The sequence below is a fragment of the Balaenoptera acutorostrata genome, chromosome 1 (genome assembly GCF_949987535.1).
Source record: "Balaenoptera acutorostrata chromosome 1, mBalAcu1.1, whole genome shotgun sequence".
Classification (NCBI taxonomy): domain Eukaryota; kingdom Metazoa; phylum Chordata; class Mammalia; order Artiodactyla; family Balaenopteridae; genus Balaenoptera; species Balaenoptera acutorostrata.
Genome location: NC_080064.1, coordinates 143,143,850 through 143,163,885, shown reverse-complemented (window position 1 = coordinate 143,163,885; position 20,036 = coordinate 143,143,850). Strand labels below are relative to the sequence as shown.

The following is a 20,036-nucleotide window of genomic DNA, read 5'->3' as shown; positions in this document are numbered from 1 at the left end:
GTTTCTTCCAGTAAGCGATAGTAAGGGCTGAGGTCGTCATCCCCTTGCAGATGAAAGTAGGAGACTTGGGATTGGGATGAGAATGAGGAGTGGCATTCGGGAGGCGAGGCCATTCATGGGGATGGAGAGAAAGGAAAGGAGCAGATTTAGGGAGAGACGAGAATCTCTGTTTGGGACATGTTCTAGATTTGCGGGTCTGAAGTTCAGTAGAGAGGCTGGGGCTAGAGAGAGGGGCTTGGGAGTCAGTGGGGCGTAAGGGGCCACTGGTGACCAACATGTTACCACATCTTGCTCGCTGTTCATGACCCTCTAGGAAGTTTGTCTCCCGGCAAGACGGGATATTCTTTGAGGACAGGAATACTTCCCATTGTAGCCTCCAGTATACAGCGTGCAACTAGTGCTAGGAAAATGGTCAGGAACAGAACTTCTGGAGCAGAAAGGAATCTTAAAAATCATATTAATACGAGAGAACGAGGCCCAACATTGTTCAACCACGTGCCTGTGGTCACTCAGCAAAACAGCCACAGCTCTGGCTGCAGGACCAGGTCTCAAGACTGCCAGCCTTGTGCCCTTTCCAGGAGGTCACATTGCCTCAGGGCGGTGAGTTGAGGGCACCCAGGTGAGTGAAGGAGCTCGGGCTTTGGGCTGATCTAGCTTCCTGGAGCCTCAGTTTCATCATCATCAGGATTGGTAGGGGTGGACTGGGTCCGAGTCTCTCGTGAAGCAATGAACATAGTGCCGGGCACCCTGTCGGTGCTCAATAAATGTTTATTTACCACTCATTTCCCTCAGGAAGATAGGGGGTTTGGAACAACGTGGTCAGGCTGGAGCTGGATGCTGTGACCTGAAAGGCTGAAGGCTGAGCAGCACGATCTTGGACATCAAATCAGCCCTCAGCGATCAGTTAAGAGCCACCGAATAAACACATGTATACGTATAACTGAACCCCTTTGCTGTACACCTGAAATTAACACAACATTGGTAATCAACTATACGCCAATATAAAATAAAAGGTTAAAAAACAGAAGAGCCACCGCTTTCCTCCAGGAGGTTCAAAGGCGCTACTAGCTCAGGCTACCTCTGCCGAGTGTAGGCGTGGTCCGTGACCCCGCCCTCCTCCTGTCACTCTCCTTTCTCGGCTCCGCCCAGCTGGCTGGCTCCTTGACGCTCCAGCCCCAGGAGGAACTGTTTCCGTGCTGGCTACAGTGTTTGAGGGTTAGGTGCTGCCAGAGAAATAACCAAGGAGGAGGCGTCTTACCTGACTTAGAAGGTAAGGTGGGCAGAAGGAGGAGAGCTGGGAAAGCTTGAGAAGTTGTTTTCTTTGAAGGAGTCCTTGGGCTCTGGGGACTGGAGATGACAGTGGGTGTGGAACTGGAGGAGAGGAAGGAGCGCACAGAGCCAGCTGGCCAGCCCCAGGGGGCCCTTCAGGCCTGAGCCCACCTGAGGTTCCCAGGGTTCTCTCACAATCCACACGTTATTTATGCAAGTCAGCTCAGTTTATCAGGCGCGTCTTGTCGTGTGGAGAAAATGAAACTGAAAGCAGAGCTCTTCCCTTGCAGTGTTTTTGATGGGTTGTTTTCATTTTCTACTCGATTTTACCTGGGGTTTCTTTTATTACTATTATTATCATTATCGTCACTTTTATTTGCATTTCCTCAAAAGGAGTCCAAGATGTGGTATTCTTAAACGATTGTATGACACTGAAGTTAGCAGTTGGAGGTGGGATGGAATAAATAAAGGACCAGAGAAGGAAAGAAGTTCGAAGAAACGCTGAGTCTTCCAGGTTTCTTCGAGCTTCTTTCCTTCTCTGGTCCTTTATTTATTCCAGCCCACCTCACACCCACTGTCACCGGAAGTGTTTACACAAACATTGGGTCCAGAGAGTTCATTACCGGGTGATTGTGCTTCCGCTGCACATTTGATTAGACCTCTGAGGTAGGGGCTTTGACACTGTCGGAGGGGTGAGATTGCTGAAAAATGGTTGCTCTGTGAATTTTGCAGCAGATGTAGTTATATAAATCTTCAGGTAACAGTTTGCTGCCATCTGCTATTTGAATTGGGTCTAAATTGCTCAGATCTGATCAAGGGCAGTTGGATTAAACTGACACCCCAGGTTCCCTATTTGTGTAGTGTGTATATGCACATGGGTGGGGAGACTGGGATTTGTTAACTTTTGTTTTCATAAACGGACGTCATTAGCTCTACCATTTATTGAAGGCTTGATATTTCCCCCTCTCCCTACTTCACTGCACTTCATATGGGGGACTGTATTTATTGTTGCCCCCATTTGAGGGAACAGAAAATTGAGACTCAATAATCTAAGGTTACACGATTAGGAATAAGAGTCTAGAATTACACGACCAGGGGCTCACACTTGGATCTTGCTGAGTTGGGAGTCCGAGTTCTTAACCATACGCTACACTAGTTTGAACAGGACCGCACGTGTGCAAAGAACCAGGGCTGTGCTGAGCATGTTCAACCAGAAACACAAACTGATGAAAAACACCTATTTTCTTATTAAATGAGGGTTCTGGTTTTTTAAAAAGGCCATCTATTTCTAGTAAGAGTATGTTTATATGGCATTGGAAAAAAAATGTACTAATTTAGGTTGAGAATCCTAAAAACAATCATAGCCTTTGACTCGGCATTCAGTTCTTTGAAATCTATCCTAAGAAATCCATTATAAGATCTATCATAAGAAAACAAGCTAAAATAAGCTAAATTTGCTCCGATGTTATTTGGAATTGTGAAAAAAATAATCATTTTGAAACTCTGTTTTAAAAGTTATTTTAAAAATTTGCTTCATAGTAGAGAACTGAAAAACCTCTCTGATGGCATATTGCATAGCCATTAAAATGTTTTAAAACACTTGTAATAATATAGGACATTATTTATAGTAAGGCATTAAATGAAAGGAGGCAGGATACAAAGTTACTTACAGAGCATGAGCCCAACTATTTTTTTAAAAAATCTATAGAACTATACTAAAATATTAACAATACCTGTTCTGGGCAGTGGGAGAATAAAGTAATAATTTTCTTGTTTAAAATTTATATATATTTATGATATTGTATAATAAAAATGTCTATAATAGATGTATTTTGAAAAAGTTGCTAGTAAAATTAATTTCTCGAATTCAAATGTTTTCTTTTTTTAAATAAATTTATTTATTTTTGGCTGCATTGGGTCTTCGTTGCTGCGTTCAGGCTTTCTCTAGCTGCTGCGAGCGGGGGCTACTCTTCATTGCGGTGCGCAGGCTTCTCATTGCGGTGGCTTCTCTTGTTGTGGAGCACGGGCTCTAGGCGCATGGGCTTCAGTAGTTGTGGCACATGGGCTCAGTAGTTGTGGTTCACGGGCTTAGTTGCTCCACGGCATGTGGGATCTTCCCGGACCAGCGTTCGAACCCGTGTCCCCCTGCATTGGCAGGCAGATTCTTAACCACTGCGCCACCAGGGAAGTCTAAATGTTTTCTCACTGTTATAAAATTATAAAGTTCCTCTCTCATTTCCAGGTGGAAAGTCAGAAGACTTCAAGAGTATTGTCCTTCCTGATACTGGTGGTCTGTAGCCAGATAATTCTGATTTACCCTGACAGGATTTTCTAAGAGTTCCACGTCTCTTTGATCAAATCCCAAGGAGATAGGATTTTCATTTTCTTGAAAAAAAGGCAAAAAATTTGTAACCAGTGGTATTTACCATCATGGAGACCAAGAAGCATAAGAATCCTCAGGAAAGACCCACACCCTCTACTAATGGGAGGGCTTCAGTGGAAGACAATCATTTGTTGCTTAAAGCTACTAAAAATGAAGACATTGAGCTGGTCCGGCAATTGCTAAACAAAGGGGCTGATGTCAATTTCCAGGATGAAGAATTTGGCTGGTCACCTTTGCATAATGCAGTACAAAGTGACAACGAGGACATGGTGGATCTTCTGCTTAATCATGGTGCTGAGCCTTGTCTGCGGAAGAGGAATGGGGCCACTCCCTTCATAGTTGCTGGCATCGCTGGAAATGTGAAGGTGCTCAAACTTTTACTTCCGAAAGTAGCAGATGTCAATGAGTGCGATGTTCATGGCTTTACAGCTTTCGTGGAAGCCTCTGTGTATGGTAGAGTTGAAGCCTTAAGGTTCCTGTATAAGAATGGAGCAAAGGTGAATTTGCGTCGAAAGGCAAAGCAGGATCAAGAGAAGATTAGGAAAGGAGGGGCCACTGCTCTCATGCATGCTGCTGAAGAAGGGCATGTAGATGTCGTGAGGATCCTCCTTCATGAGATGGGGGCAGATGTCAATGCCCGAGACAATATGGGCAGAAATGCTTTGACCTATGCTCTTCTGAACTCTGATGGTGAGAAGGTGAAGGCCATTACTCGCCTTCTGCTGGACTGTAAGGTTGATGTCAGTGTGAGGGGGGAAGGAAGGAAGACGCCCCTGATCCTGGCAGTGGAAAAGAAGAACCTGGGTTTGGTGCAGATGCTTCTGGAACAAAAACATATAGAGATGAATGACACAGACGTTGAGGGCAAAACAGCACTGCATCTTGCTGTCGAACTCAAGCTGGGGGAAATCGCCAAGTTGCTGTGCCACAAAGGAGCCAGAACAGACTGTGGAGACCTTCTTGCCATAGCAAGGCGCAATTACGACCGTGACCTTGCGAAGTTTCTTTGGCAGCATGGAGCCGTAGAAGATTTTCACCCTCCCGCTCAAGACTGGAAGCCGCAGAGCTCACGTTGGGGGGAAGCCCTGAAACATCTCCACAGGATATACCGCCCTATGATCGGCAAACTGAAGATCTTTATTGAGGAAGAATATAAAATTGCTGACACTTCTGAAGGGGGCATCTACCTGGGGTTCTATGAAGACCAAGAGGTAGCTGTGAAGCTATTCTACGAAGGCAGCACACATGGACAAAATGAAGTCTCGTTGTTGCAGAGCAACCGAACCAACAGTAATGTGGTGACATTCTATGGCAGTGAGAACTACAGGGGCTCTCTGTATGTGTGCCTCGGCCTGTGTGAACACACACTGGAGGAGCATTTGGCCGACCACAGAGGGGAGGCTGTGCAAAACAAAGAAGATGAGTTTGCTCGAAATGTCCTCTCATCTCTATTTAAGGCTGTTGAGGAACTACACCTGTCTGGATACACTCACCAGGATCTGCAGCCACAAAACGTGTTAATAGGTAAGTCCCCAGTCTTCTCTTAGAAACGTAGGGTCTTTAGTTACGAGAGGAAAGGATTTTCCTGGCAGAACAGGGAAGAACTAGAGTCAGTGTGGATTGTTCAGTTTGAGGATTAATGTAACGAATCCATAGTTACAGGGCAACCTCTCCTGCTACCAGGTATAACCCGTATTCCACATGGAGGTCGAGGATGCCAATGGAATAGCAGGCTAACCTTATACTGCCCTTGGCAAATACAAATATGAAGGTAGGTCTTGGATGGAGCCAGCTCCAGAAGTTTGAACTCTTAGAGTAGTCTGCAAGTCAGGGAACCTAGAAAGCGTGTTCCTTCAGAGAAGGTGGCAGTTACAGTGAAACTTAATGGCAAAACCGAGGTTACAATTGGGATCCAGGTTAAGATGTGACACAGTGAAACATACTGCAAGCAGGCCGAACAAGTCAGTGTCCACTGTTGCAAACCAAAACCAAAATAAACTAAAGCAACATTCAAGGATACAAGCAGAGCTGAGGGCTTCCTTGGTGGTGCAGTGGTTAAGAATCCGCCTGCCAATGCAGGGGACACGGGTTTGAGCCCTGGTCTGGGAAGATCCCACATGCCGCAGAGCAACTAATCCTGTGCGCCACAACTACTGAGCCCGTGAGCCACAACTACTGCAGCCCACACACCTAGAGCCCGTGCTCCACAACAAGAGAAGCCACCTCAATAAGAAGCCCGCACACTGCAATGAAGAGTAGCCCCCGCTCGCCACAACTAGAGAAAGCTTGCACAGCAACGAAGACCCAATGCAGCCAAAGAAACAAACAAAAAAACCAAGCAGAGTAGGGAACAAATGTATGGACCCCAAGGGGGTGAAAGGGGGGGAGGGGCGGTGAGATGAATTGGGAGATTGGGATGGACATATATACACTAATATATATAACATAGATAACTAATAAGAACCTGCAGTATGAAAAATAAATAAATAAAATAAAATTCAAAACTTAAAAAAAAAAACACACAAAAAAACCCAAGCAGAGCTGAGTGTGAAGTCCCGGGGGGCAAGGTGGTACAGTAAAAAGAGCCTCGGCTTCAGCCATGTTTAAGGAGACTTGCAGCCTTGTCCCACCACTTTGTAGCTTTGTAACCTCAAGCAGGTCACTTAATTCTGTGAGCACTGGTTTCCTCACTTGAGACTGATAATACCTCCTTCATAAGGTTGTTATGACGTCTAAGTGTAGTATGTCAAATGGACAAGTCATCTGTCCATTGTAGGTGCCCAACAAAGGCCAGGTACTTGTCTAGAGGGCTAAGCAGAAGCAGATAACTAACCTACAGATATGCACTGACATTTAAGCTTGGTGTAAGGGACCAGGGCAAAAAGAAGATGTGGGTACTGAGAGTCAGAGAAGAGTACTTAAGGTCCTGGAAGAGAGAGATAGGTAGACGTAAGATCTGGTTTGAGTTTGAGGACAGGTGCTTGTGGCACTCCTTCCTGGTTTTAAGCAGCTTCGCTGGGGAGACTGACAAGGGCCAGAAATATGTGCAACTCTACCCAGTAAGGAAGAGTCTTTGAGGTTCAGCCAAAGGTGAGGTCCTTCCCAAGTTTACCTGCTGATCTTGATGCAAAAGGGTCACACATCACGTTCTAAAGAAAAATAATTTGTGCCTACCTATTCTTTGAAATTTCTAGCACCACTTCTTCCATTCTTAAGCTTGAACAGGAAAGAATTGATTATATTTCTGCCTCAAGGTGGTGAACCTAGCACATACTGCAGACTCTTCCCTGTGTTAAATCCCTCAAATGATGGGAAAAGGTTTCTAAATGAATTCATAACCGAGATCAACATTAAAAAAAGAATTCCTAGAGGACAAAATCCTTGAGGAATCATGGAGAGACTAAACATAGATAGGATGGGATTGAAGAATAACACAGGAGCCCAGGACAAATGCAGGAAGCCACAGGGAAACATTCCTCATGAAAGTAGGAACAGTGTAGAAAAGTGCCACTCCAAAGTGATGGAAGCCAGAAGCAGGAGAGGACCAAGGACCAGCTAGCAGGCAGATTGCTGCGTCAGTCAACACTAGGCAGATCAAACCCTGGGCTTCCCCTCTTCCCCAGGGACCAAGCATCTATGACAGACCTTTCTTCTACAGACAGGGGGACTGCTTGAGACACTGGGTCATTGGTGATATCAAGAGAAACAAAGAGCAGTTAAACATGCAAGATTTCTGCCAAAGCAGCTACTAAGTGGCATGTCCTGCTTCCCCCAGAGCTTCACTGAATAAAACGCAAAGCAGAAGCTCTGACGACTGCTTCCATCCCTCCACTATGTTGGGTGGCATTAACAGAAGCAAGTCGCAGGACGTCAGGGAGTCTCAACCGCAAAGTAAGACTTACAGTCGAAAATCACTTAGGATTTTTAAGAGGTGCCAATACCGTGAAAGAGATGCATGAAACAGAAGAATTTACACCCAAAGAAACATAGCTAACCAAATGTGTAAGTTTCCATGGCTGTTAAAAGAAATTGTCCCAAACCTGGTGGCTTAAAACCACAGGAATTTAATCTCCCACAGTTCTGGAGGCCAGAAGTATGAAACCAATTCCAAGGGCACCAAATCAGGTGTCAGCAGGACCGAATTCCCTCTCTACGCTGTAGTACAGAAACTGGGCGTAAGTATTAAAATTTTTTATAGCACTTTAACAATGTCTGTTGAAACTAAAAATAAAAAATTGAGGAGTGTAAAAAAAAAATCAAATGTTAGAAGAGATGTGAGGTATTCCATTAGGTACTTTCAAATTTCAGTAGCAGAAAACTCGACTCCAAGTGGCTTAAATAAGTGAAGGGAATTTATCACTTCAAATAATTGAAAGTGGTCTGTGGTTTATGATCTGCACCCCATCTGCCCCTTCAACCTCATCACAAGCAACTTTCTGACTCTGTCCCTCCTCCCCAAGTGCACACTTGGGCCTTCCTTCTGCCAGAGTGGAATTCTCCACGCATTCCTATCTGGAATTCTCTCTTCCCTCTCTTCCCCATTCCACTCACCTACCCAAATTCTACTTTCTGATCTTTTCTGTCTAGGCGTCTCTTCCTTTTTTTTTTTTTTTTGGCTTCACCATGCGGCATGTGGGATCTTATTTCCTCAACTAGAGATTGAATCCATGCCCCCTGCAGTGGAAGTGTGGAGTCCTAACCACTGAACCAGCAGGGGATTCCCTAGGCGTCTCTTCCTTAAGGAAAACTTCTCCACCCTCCCCGCGCCCCCACCCCCCAGCCATGTAGCTCTTCTTGTGATACACTTTTAGGGCATCCTGCACTTTTGGCTAGCATTTTCAAAATTGCAATTAATTTAATGTTTATCCTCCTTTAGTATCGGTCTCCTTGCCCAGAGACTTTAAACTCTGTAGGGCCAGGACTGTGTTCTCCTTCCTCACCATCATTTTTTTCCCCTCACTAAACATTTGTTGAATGATTTAATGGGTTCCTTTTGGTTAGACTCTGAGCTTCCTCACAACTCTGATGTCTAAGTTCATGATGAAAGGAGTTTGAGAAGCACACAGTTGTACTGGCCATCATCCTACGTGGGGTTACCCAGCCTTCCTCTCAGACTCCTTTAAGCCACCTCTTCGAGGACAAATTACTGACTCACCCACCTTTCATTTCGTTCCTGACCTCTCTCATGCATGCATCCCTCTTTCTGAGGACTTAGTGGCTTCCTTTAAGGGAGGAAGATTCTGAAGGGGACCAGGAGGCAGTGACTCATTCCGAGCACATGGTTTACTCGTGGTAACAGATGACAACGTCTTAGTGGGCTTGATTTGGTGCATACTTGATGCTTGGTGCTTGGTACTTAAGCACTTGATTTGGTGCTTAAGTATACTTAAGCATACTTAAGGTGGTCTTGGATTTGGACCCTTGTTGTTTAGTTGTTCTTTAGCTATAGGATGTAACCTTAACTCCTGCCAGCAGCTTCTTTACAAATCTGTGCTCTTTGACCCCAGGAGTTGCATGACTGGGGAGCTGGTTATACTTATCCTCATGCTTCCCTACCACTTGGCTTGGAAGAAATAAAATGTAAGTCCTGCTCTTGGCAGATACCAAAGAGATCAAAGGACACAGTGCACATGACAGTGTTTTGAGAAGCAAACAACAAAGCAGATATGAGCTTATCATTGTCTTCCTCAGAGACGATAGATTGTACATTGTGTTACAGACTTATTTAAATTAATTACAGCATGGAGAAGGAGGATTTTCAATGCATCTCTACAAACTATCCCTTAGATTCCAAGAATGGTGCTTGCCTGGCAGATTTCGATAAAAGCATCAAGTGGACTGGAGATCCACAGGAAATCGAGAGAGATCTAGAGGTAATTTCTACAAACAATTTACTTTTCCATCTTTCTGCTTCCTTCTTTGTTCATTACCTTACTCCCTGTGGCCAGTTAGAGGATGTTCCTATTTCAACCAGAAGGAAAGACGTTTCCAGGCATTTCCCCGGTACTCATTGCCTTCACTCCCTTGCAGACAGCAGCATTTCCCCAAGTGGGTGTGGGGTTGGCCATGGCCGTGGCTCCTTTCTCTATCTCTTTAGATCTCTCTCTGACCCCACAGGCTGAATAGTAAATACACTGAGCATGCCACAGTTCTTCCAGAATTACCGCCAGGAGATTTTCTCCAAAAGAATTCCACAATTCCTGTAGGAGGTATTTTCTGCCTAAAGACAAAGTAAATGAGATTTCTTTTCCCACTCTATTCAAACACGTGTGCCAAACTCTTAGGAGGGCCAGCGACTAAGGCCCTCTGAAGCACAGCAGAGGGATGGGATCGATCCGCAACTCGAAAGAGACTAAACTTGGCCCCAAAGGTTAAGGTCCTGAAAGAACTGTTTCTCCAGAGAGGAGACAGAACAGAGACATAGCCTCTGCTGACCGCAGCTCCCAGATAGATACTGAGCTTGTCAGGGCAGCTCTTGCCTGGAGTTCTCCAGGGTGCTGAACTTCCAACCCAATAGACAAGAACTCTCCATCCATGCCTGGCCTTTCTGGTTCAGTGGCTCCAGGTCTTAGCTCCTTCCCTGACTGGTGTCCTTCCCAGTGCAGTTTCTATGCTGGCCTCCTTCCTGGTCCTTCCTCACTGCTGTGCCCTGACTCCTGGGGCCTTCACTCTATTCTGCGGGACCTGGTCTGGCTCCTTTATCTGTGGCCTGACGTAGGCCCGACCCAAAGTCCCAGTTCCCAGCCAGACTCTGAGCATCCCCCTTGTTTAAAACCTTCTCCCTTTGCCCTGTTTATCTAAATTCTATCCGTACTTTGAGGTCTAGCTCAAATTCCTCTTCCTCTAAGCAGTCTGCCCTGACAACTCTGGCCTGGGATTATCTGTTGTTCCTTATAAACCTAAACGTATAAGCTATACTACCTTGAAGAGGTAGTATACTAAACTATACTACCTTGAAGAGTTCTCTATGCACAAGTCCATGCCTTCTCTCCCTGACCAGGCTGTGGAATCTCCTCGAGATTCTACCCATTTTCCATTTGCTCATAGCCTGCGCCACACCCTCCAAAGTTCCCCAAATAGAGTGATAATTCATAAGCACTTTTGGGTTGATTTATGGCTTTTGTGTAGGCCCTGGGACTGCTGGTCCTGTACGTGGTCAAGCAGGGAGACATTTCTTTTGAGAGGCTGAAGGATCTAAGACGTGAAGAGTTGATTCAACTTTCTCCAGATGAGGAAACTCGGGACCTCATTCGTCACCTGTTCTTCCCTGGGGACAATGTGAAGGACCATCTGAGTGGCCTGCTGGGTCATCCCTTCTTTTGGAGTTGGGCGAGGTAAGGAAAACTGAGTGTATATTACAGGCCTCCAAGACAGAGACAGTGAGTGTATTAGTCAGGGCTCTTTATATATATACAAAATAAGGAAATGCCTCATGCAATATTGGGGCTGAGAAGTTCCACTATTTGCCATCTTCAAGCTGGTGACCCAGGAAAGCCAATGGTGTAATTTTACCTGAATCCAAAGGTGTGGGAACCAGGGGAGCTGAAGATGTAGATTCCAGTAAGGGTCTGAAGGCCTGAGAACTAGGAGAGCTGAGGGCAAGAGAAGAGCCGTGTCCCAGCTGAAGCAGCCAGGCAGAGACGGGCGGATTTCCCCTTTCGTTCTATTCAGGCTCTCCGTAGATTCAATGATGCCCACTCACACTGGGGAGGGCCGTCTGCTTTACCGAGTCCACTGGTTCAAATGCTAATCTCCTCGGAAACATCCTCTCAGACACACCTAGAATAATATTTAATCTGGGCCCTGTGTGGTCAGTGAAATTAACACATAAAATTAACCATCATGGTGAGGTGGGCAGGAGTCAGGCTGGGAATCAGCAGACCCAGGCTTTTCTCTCAGCTTGGCATTTCCTGGCTGGGTGTCATTGGAGCAGTGACTTAACTTCTCTGGATCTGGTTTTCTCCACTGAAGAATAGAAAAAGGATGAGGGAAAAGAGAGAGAGAGAGAGAGCTCTCCCCTTATGCAGATTTGAGAGACATGCTTTTACTACTCGTATCAAAAGCCAAAATCTAATAGTTCTGTAAAGAGTGGGAAGGATGGAACAACCGTGATAATTCCGTCATTCTCAGCCGCTACAGGACACTTAGGGATGTGGGAAATGAATCTGACATCAAAACGAGAAATGCTGATGGCAAGGTCTTCCAGCTTTTGCATCCTGAAACATCTGAACTTTCCACAAGTTTTGCCCAGTGGACAACTAAGGTATGAACAGCTCCTATGGTCTGGGAGTTATTCCAGGAGGAAGAATCTGTGTCATGTGTTGTGTTGGTTTTCCTAACTTTTTTATACTATGGGCCTGGCCCAACCAAGTGGTGAGAAAGGGGATTTTCCTTTCCCTCCTCCCAGCCCAGGTCCCTTCTGCCCTTTTGAGTCTCTGCTCCAGGCCAGGCCCTCCTGAGAGACTCATCCAGCCTCCTCTTTAGGATGGCCTTGTCACAGCCCAAGAGCCTTTTTCTTTTCTGTGACTCTTTCTCTCAAGCCTTGTTTTCTGAGCGAGGTCTGACTAATACTTCTATTTCCACTGTGACAAGAGCAGCTGATTAAATAGAGTTTAGCCCAAAGGAGGTCCTGCCCCATGGGGCATTCCCATCCAGGGAGACGGGCTGCTTCTGCTGCCAGTGAACAGCCCAGCCTGAGCACCCATATACGCACCTATTTTCTGTATGAGAGAACAGAAACTGAAAAAAAAAGAAAAAAAGATGATCTTTCAAATTCCTCCTCTTCCAGAGAAGGTCCACTCAATATAATGGAACATAAAAATGAATCACCATTTCATTCTAGTCAGTACTATCAGAACTTTCGTTATTATGAATGAGCAGACATCTATCAAGTACCAGTATGTGTTAGGCCCATGCAAGGTCAGAGATATACAAAACAGAGTACAGCATCCATGTGGGGCGGAGAGACCCACAGAATGGTGGCTGTGGGATACATGCTGGGTACCCCAGAGACATGGGCAAAGCATTATGGGAAAATCCATAACTCTCAAGTCTTTGAGTGAGACCAGCAGCTTCTGTATCTTAAGGCTGATGTAGGACTCTTGCTTCTTCCAACCCTCTTCATTTCTGCGTCTCATTTTGCTTTCCTTCCCTTGCTTGCCTCTAGACCACATATCACACTCATAATTGCTGGCTTAACGTCTCTCCTTCTTGCTACCCAGTAAGTTCCACCAGGGCAGAGACCATCCGTTGTCTTGTCTGTCATTGTGTTCTTGGCATGGAGTAGGTGTGCCATGACTCTTTGCTAAATGAATGTCTATAAAAGTTCAGCTAAAAATTAAACTTGTAGAAACAAAGACATTTGAAACCAGAGCAGATGATAGTAATAGCTAACGATCACATAGTGCTAACTGTGTGGCAGCTGTAGTTCTCAGGACTTTGCATGAGTAACCACAGTTAATCTTTACAACAGCCTCTGAGGCAATTAGCTCCATCTTGCAGGTGGGCAAACTGAGGCACAGACAAGTGATTTGTTTCAAAGGCACAGAATCAGTAAAGGGTGCAGCAGGATTTGAAGCTGGGCACTCTGGCTTAAAGGCCATGTGCTAACCTGTAGCTGATAGAGATTGTCATTTTCTTTTTCTTTATAATGTCTGAGACAGAGAAACAGGACTACAGGCAACAGAAAGGAGAAATCCAACCTCAAGACTGAAGTGCTAATAAAAGTGGTTGCAAAAGTAGAAATAAGAGAAGTATAGAGCACAAAGCACAGAAGAAGCAGGTGATGAAAGCTATTGTTTCCCTTCTTTTCTCACTCTCCACTCAGTGTTAAATGGAGCATTATTTTCAGACCATATAGGAAAGTCGTTCTCTTGAAGGTTAATTATCTGGCCTTTACTTTCTGTTTGAAAGCAGAAGCAAGGTTTGAGAAAATGCAGTGGTGTTGGGTAAATTATCAGTCAAAGCCCAAAGGTCCAGAGGCATAAGAAGGAAGGACAGAATTGAAATGAAGAGGAAAGTACAAATAAAGAAAAGTGCTAACTATCACTAGAGAGATACAGGTTATGGAGGTGATGGGACGTTATCAGTCATCAGAGGTGATGGGACGTTATCAGTCATCAGACATGATGACACAGGCAGGTTCTAAGGTGCAAAAATGTAATTTTAAAAAGTGCTTCCAGAGAACAAGATACAACAACGAGGAACCTGGGAGACAAGGGGGTTGGAGAAAATGGGGCTGAACCCAAAGATGCAAGACTCTATCATCCAGAGAAAGGAGCTTCAGTTTTATTTAGAAACATGAAAAATAATGGTAGAACTACTTTTTTATCCTCAGATAATTTACGTAAGATTTTATTCTGATTGTACTTCAGATGACAAAAAGGATACCCAATCTACTGTAATAGAAGGTACAGAATTGAAAAGCGAATAGGAAAATAGAGATCCAGAAAAAAAGATAATACAAATGAGACCAAATATTAAATGTGCCAATTCCCCTAGAGAAACATTTAAAACTGGTTAAAAATAAAAATATAAAAACGTATTTAATCAGCAAAGTCCTACTGCATAGCACAGGGAACTATATTCAATACCCTCTCATAAACCATAATGGAAAAGAATGTGCAAAAGAATATGTATATATATGTATAACTGAATCACTTTGCTGTACCAGAAATTACAACTTTGTAAATCAACTATACTTCAATGAAAAATTGGGAAATAAAAAATAAAAAGGCCACGCACTAAAGCGGCTCACTGCACAATGTTATGATGCCGTCAAGTCCACCAAATCATTTAATTGCCAAGGAAATTGAGGCTCAGAGGTGGAACCCCAAATACTCAGGGCTGGAAAGCCAGAGGTTGGTAGAGCTGGGAAGAGAATTCTGTTCTTTTGTCTCCCAGTTCATTGGTTCTTTCCCTTAAACTTCATTGACATATGTTGAATTTTTTTAAAAAAATTTTCCATTTGTCCAAGTATTTTATTTGCATATTCCATATTTTTCTATTTTTATTTTTTAAATTATTTATTTATTTATTTTAAAATTTTATTTATTTATTTATTTAATTTCAGCTGTGTTGGGTCTTTGTTTCTGTACGAGCTTTCTCTAGTTGCGGCGAGCGGGGGCCACGCTTCATCGCGGTGTGCGGGCCTCTCACTATCGCGGCCTCTCTTGTTGCGGAGCACAGGCTCCAGACGCGCAGGCTCAGTAGTTGTGGCTCACGGGCCCAGTTGCTCTGCAGCATGTGGGATCTTCCCGGACCAGGGCTCGAACCCGTGTCCTCTGCATTGGCAGGGAGATTCTCAACCACTGCACCACCAGGGAAGCCCCATATGTTGAATTTTGATTGACTTCAAGTCTTATCTTTTTGTTTTCATTTTCAGCTTTGTTGTCCTGTTGATTTTGGTGACTTGCCCATTTTCCTGGGTGTGCAACCAGTTTTCCAGTGTGGACTCCACCTTCTTCACACGGCTGCCTCTCCTCGCACACATACGTGCTCAGCATTTCTCACATGTGCTCCACACATAGTGCCCCCAGGCAGGCTTCTAGTCACCAGTTACTCTTCCTAAGGGACCCTCTGGCTTCATGGTTGTTGCATCTTATTCTCTTACTCCAGACTCTTTCTACCTATCAGAGCCATCTACAAGAGGAAGGCATTATTAATATGAGAGCAGCTGCCCTGGGACACCTAGGGACAAGGAGAAACATGTAACCTTTGGAAACATAATTACAAAAACAAAACAAAACAAAGAACAACCACACTCACTATGGCAATGGCTGCAACGCCTGGTTTCAGTCAGGACAACCTTCTTGAAGGAGGAGATGTAATCAAGTATGAATTTGGAAGGGTGGCCACAAGGATAGTGCTACTGTATAGTGAGCAAATTTCCTCGTATAGTAGCCAACGATTTCCTAAACCATGTTTTAATGTAGTTAATTTCTATGAAAACAATTCTCTTGGAAAATAGATACATGAATTTAAAGATATTTATAATTCCACATCCAAACACAACTACAGTTAGCATTGTGGTGTACGGTGCTTACTTCCATTCTTTTCTTTGTATTAATTTGCTTTATTAATTAGTGGAAATTTTGACATATGTTCAAATTTGTATTCTGCCTTTTTGTATTAACATTCAGGATTTATTTTGTGCTGCTACCACGTTTTTGTGTAATTTTTTTTTTAGATTGACCGATTTGTGATGAAAGAAATGAATAAGTTTTATAAAAAAAAACGCAATTTTTATCAGGACACTGTGGGTGACCTGCTGAAGTTCATCCGGAATTTGGGAGCGCACGTTGATGAAGAAACGAATAAAGAGTAAGTCATGTATGAGAAGTTATGTATGAGATGAGAATAATTTTACAATTCCAGCTCTAAATTTATATCTGCTATTTGATGGAAAGAAGAAAATTTATTTTGGTGAAAGTCATTCCTCCTTCTGTTTGGAAAAGGGCCATCACAAGGGTCTTACAGTCAACAGTGGACATGCCCTGCAGGTTCTCCTCTTCCTTTTCGGTTTTTGCTGAGCCCCCTTGAACAGCAGGCTAGCAATTCTTGTGTGAAGAAACACAGGGGACTGCGTGGCTGGGTAAAGCGAATGTAGCATTAGAAGAGTAGCCCCGTGTTAATCCAATTAGCTTTTGCTACCAAAAATCTGAGCTGCAAACTCACAAAACACTTGCACTTTTCAGGGCTCTTTTGGATTTCAGCACTGTAGATAAGGGATTGTGGGATTGTATTATGTACACTTTATGGATAATAAAACTGAGGTTCATAAAACTTAAGTTGCCAAAGTTTAGTCCATTAGTTGAAGAGTCAGGAGATGAATCTTGCTCTGTCAGATTCCAAAGTCCTCATTTATTCTGCTCTAGAAACCAGGGGAGCAAAAAAGATTTCCAGGGCCATATGCTATAAAGGGGGGATGCAGAGTTTGGGGCAAGAATATCAAAATATTTATGTTTCATTTCAGGATGAAGTCAAAAATTGGAGAACCTTCCCAGTATTTCCAGGAGAAATTTCCTGATCTGGTCATGTATGTCTATAGGAAACTACAGAACACAGAATACACAAAGCATTTTCCAAAAACTCACAATCTAAATAAGCCTAGGTGTGATGGAGGTGGTGGTGGTGAGCAGGCTGGCCAGCCCTAGTGCCTTTTGAATTCAGGGAAGTACTTTTTTGCTGTGTAATTCTGGGCAAGTCACAACTCTGGGCCTCTTGACATTTTTTTTTGTTTTTGGCCACACCATGAAGCATGTGGGATCTTAGTTCCCCCACCAGGGACTGAAGCCATGCCCCCTGTAGTGGAAGCACGGAGTCCTAACCACTGGACCACTAGGGAATTCCCTGGGCCTCTTGACTAACCTGGTTGCTTGTGAGCAATGAATTGGATAGCTGATGTGTCAGTTCCTGGTGCTATGCTCAGCATTCTCCACATTTACAACAAAAAAAGCATATGCTCAAACTAGTCCTTTCTAAGGGTAAAGCTTAGTGGCAGGAGCTGGGAGAGCATCCTGCTAAGATTCGTCTTGTCAACTGCACCAAAGGAGTGAGTTCCTAGACCTCTAATGCTTTATGTTTTACATCAATTATCTCATGAAATTCTCCCAACAACCTTGCCAGATAAGATTAATATCCCCTTTTAGGAACTGAAGAGCCTGAGAGACTCAGGGAAATTGAACTACTTGCCCCAGATTATACAACTTGCACAGAGCGCAGTATAAATGGACGTGGTGTTATTGTTACCTCTCAGTCAGCACCTTAGAACTTAATTACTAGCTCAGAGCTCTTCTGCATGAGACCCAAAAGGTCAAAGGGGCTCTGGGTGGCTCATTCATTCATTCAATATTTGTTGAGTGCTAACTAGTATAAGTCTAAGCACCAACTGCATGAAATGCATTCCTTCTAGAATCACCTGTGTTGGTTTTCTATTATGTTAAGGCTGTATTTCTCAACTGTAGGCAATCTTGCCCTCCAGGGGCCATTTGGCAATTAAAATGTCTGTCAAAGCTGAGGGTAGGGGGTTGTACTGGCATCTAGTAGATAGCGGTCAGGGATGCTGCTGAACATTCTATGATATGCACAGGATAGCACCCCCGAAACACAGAATTATCCAGAAGAACAGAATTATCAGTGACACTGAGGTTGAGAAACTCTGCCTTAGCGGGCTGTGCTACGTTTGAGCTGGCTGGGAGCTCACGACTGCGGACTGTGTGGCTCACCTCACAGAGGAGTGACTCGAGTTTGATGTCTTGCTTTTGGATCTGCAGTGAGACAGTTCCAGTCTCACCCCCTCAGGAAGTCCTCTGAATGCCCTCACTTTCCACACCCCCGTCTGAGTGTCCTCTCTGGTTCCCTAGCACCCGTGGCCACACCCGAGCATGCTTCTCTCCACCCAGAGCATGATTCTTCCCCACTGGAATGATATATATATCATTGGCTCCTTAGGGCCAATGATAGATATATTTTTTGATGTGTATCATTACAGCCTAGCAAAATGTCTGCCACATGGTAATGACCAATAAATATTCATTGAAAAATGAATGATCCATCTTCATACATGAGTAATAATGCTAGGATACATTTTGAGGGTGTTTTATAATTTATAAATTACATCTGCATATTTTACCTCTTTTAGTTTTCAAAATAATCCTGTAAGATAAGTGTTGTGATCGTCATTTTGCAGATGAGGAAACTAAGGTTAGAGACGTGTTGATTTACTCTAATGCATAGGAAGTGTCACTGTCTGAATTTGAAAAGATTTTCTGGCATGAAGTCTGATGTTCTTTCCATTTATCCTCACTGCGGTTGTGAAGATGAAGCTTTGTAAGGAGAGGAGCTGGGAGAAAAACCAGTGTCTTAGGTTCTTTCTGAAAAGGAGATGGTCTTGACTTCCCTGGTGGTCCAGTGGTTAAGACTCTGCACTTCCAACGCAGGGGGTGCGGGTTCGATCCCTGGTTGGGGACTAAGATACCACATGCTGCGGGACCAAAAAATTAAAAATAAGTAAGTAAGTAAATAAATAAATAAATAGAAACGTTCTTTGGGACTTCCCTGGCGGTCCAGTGGTTAAGACTCCACATTTCCAATGCACGGGGCACAGGTTCGATCCCTGGTTGGGGACTAAGATACCATATGCCACAGGGCGTGGCCAAAAATAAATAAATAAATAAAATTTAAAAAGGAGGTGGTCTAAAAAGGGTGTCACTGAATGAAATTAACAAGTAGTGGAAGAAACAAACTTAAGACTTTTCTTTAAGGTTGTAGGAGCAGCAAGGTTGCTTTAAGTTTTAAAAGTAAGATTTGTTTTTCTGATTTGTAGTGAGTACTTGGATATGACAATCAAATGCCCATTTGTAAAGCATATTCAATAAAACTTTGAATTATCTGAATGTCTGATTTTCTCTGAGTGACATTTCTACTTTAGAGAGTAGGGATATCTACAATAGAAAATGCTCAGTGATTAATTCCTGGGTAAGTTTTAAGAAAGGCATCCTGCTGTTTAATAATGGGAAAAGGAGCCTAATTTCAGCCCTCCATTAATTCGGGAACAATACGCACCTTGGGGGTCCTTGCAGAAAAGGAAGGGTCTGATCATTGTACTCTCTACTTTAATCCTCTAAGGGTTTCTGTGGACATGCTGCAAATATTTCTTATTCAGTTGCCGTTATCACAAACATTTAATTGAGCTTGTAGTTCTTGTTAGGTACTGTGTTAGGCAAGGTGATTCTGTGCGTGGGCTTGTCAAGCAGAAGTGCCAGTTACACAGAGACGAGGGGACCTTGCCTGCCTAGAATGCACTGAACAAGCAACATAGGAGAGAAAATTATGGTGAGAATAATAGTTACCACCTCTTGAGCACCTACTGCTTTCCAGAGCCTAATGCTTTTATATATGACATCCCATAACAAACATGACAATGCCATAAGATGCAATTATTCCCATTTTACAGAAGAGGCAACTAACGCTCAGAAAGGATTGCTAAGTTGCCCAAGTTCATATGGGTAGTAAGTGGAAGAGCCAGGGTGCAAACCCAGGTCTGCCAGTCCAAAGGGTGTGGTTTTTCTGGAGAGCCCAAGATGGAGAGTTCAGGTAGGCTGGATGGTCTTTGTGAGCGTGTGTATCGGGGCTTTCATCCATTCCTTCCTATTAAAGCCTAGGAGGTCAAGGTTACCCATGGCCTTCAGAGCAACCAAATCCAATGGTCCTTCTCTGTCTTCATCAACCTCACACCACAGTTGATTCAGCTGACTACTCTTTTGCTCTTGCACCTGTCTTCTTTAGCACCTGCAGCACCACACTTACCTGCTTTTCCTCCCCAGTGGTTGCTCCTCCACAGTGTCCTTTGCCAGCTCCTTCTCTGCTCGACCCCTAAACTTTG

The 20,036-nt window shown here is 43.9% G+C and overlaps 1 protein-coding gene across 3 annotated transcripts; it reads left to right on the top strand.

Moving 5' to 3' along the window:
• The first annotated feature begins 1,152 nt into the window (after positions 1–1,152).
• RNASEL (ribonuclease L) lies at positions 1,153–19,047 on the top strand. 3 transcript variants are annotated; one of them, XM_057534415.1, is made up of 7 exons: positions 1,153–1,270; positions 3,512–5,176; positions 9,440–9,525; positions 10,781–10,986; positions 11,783–11,915; positions 15,903–15,973; positions 16,626–19,047. In XM_057534415.1, the coding sequence occupies exons 2-7, from the start codon at positions 3,700–3,702 to the stop codon at positions 16,804–16,806; spliced, it is 2,154 nt and encodes a 717-aa protein (XP_057390398.1). In that variant the 5' UTR covers positions 1,153–1,270; positions 3,512–3,699; the 3' UTR covers positions 16,807–19,047. The 3 variants fall into 3 exon arrangements, with proteins under 3 accessions (XP_057390398.1, XP_007175246.2, XP_057390402.1); XM_007175184.2 differs by having other exon boundaries at positions 15,840–15,973; XM_057534419.1 differs by lacking the exons at positions 15,903–15,973; positions 16,626–19,047 and adding an exon at positions 15,036–15,585.
• The last annotated feature ends 989 nt before the right edge of the window (positions 19,048–20,036 follow it).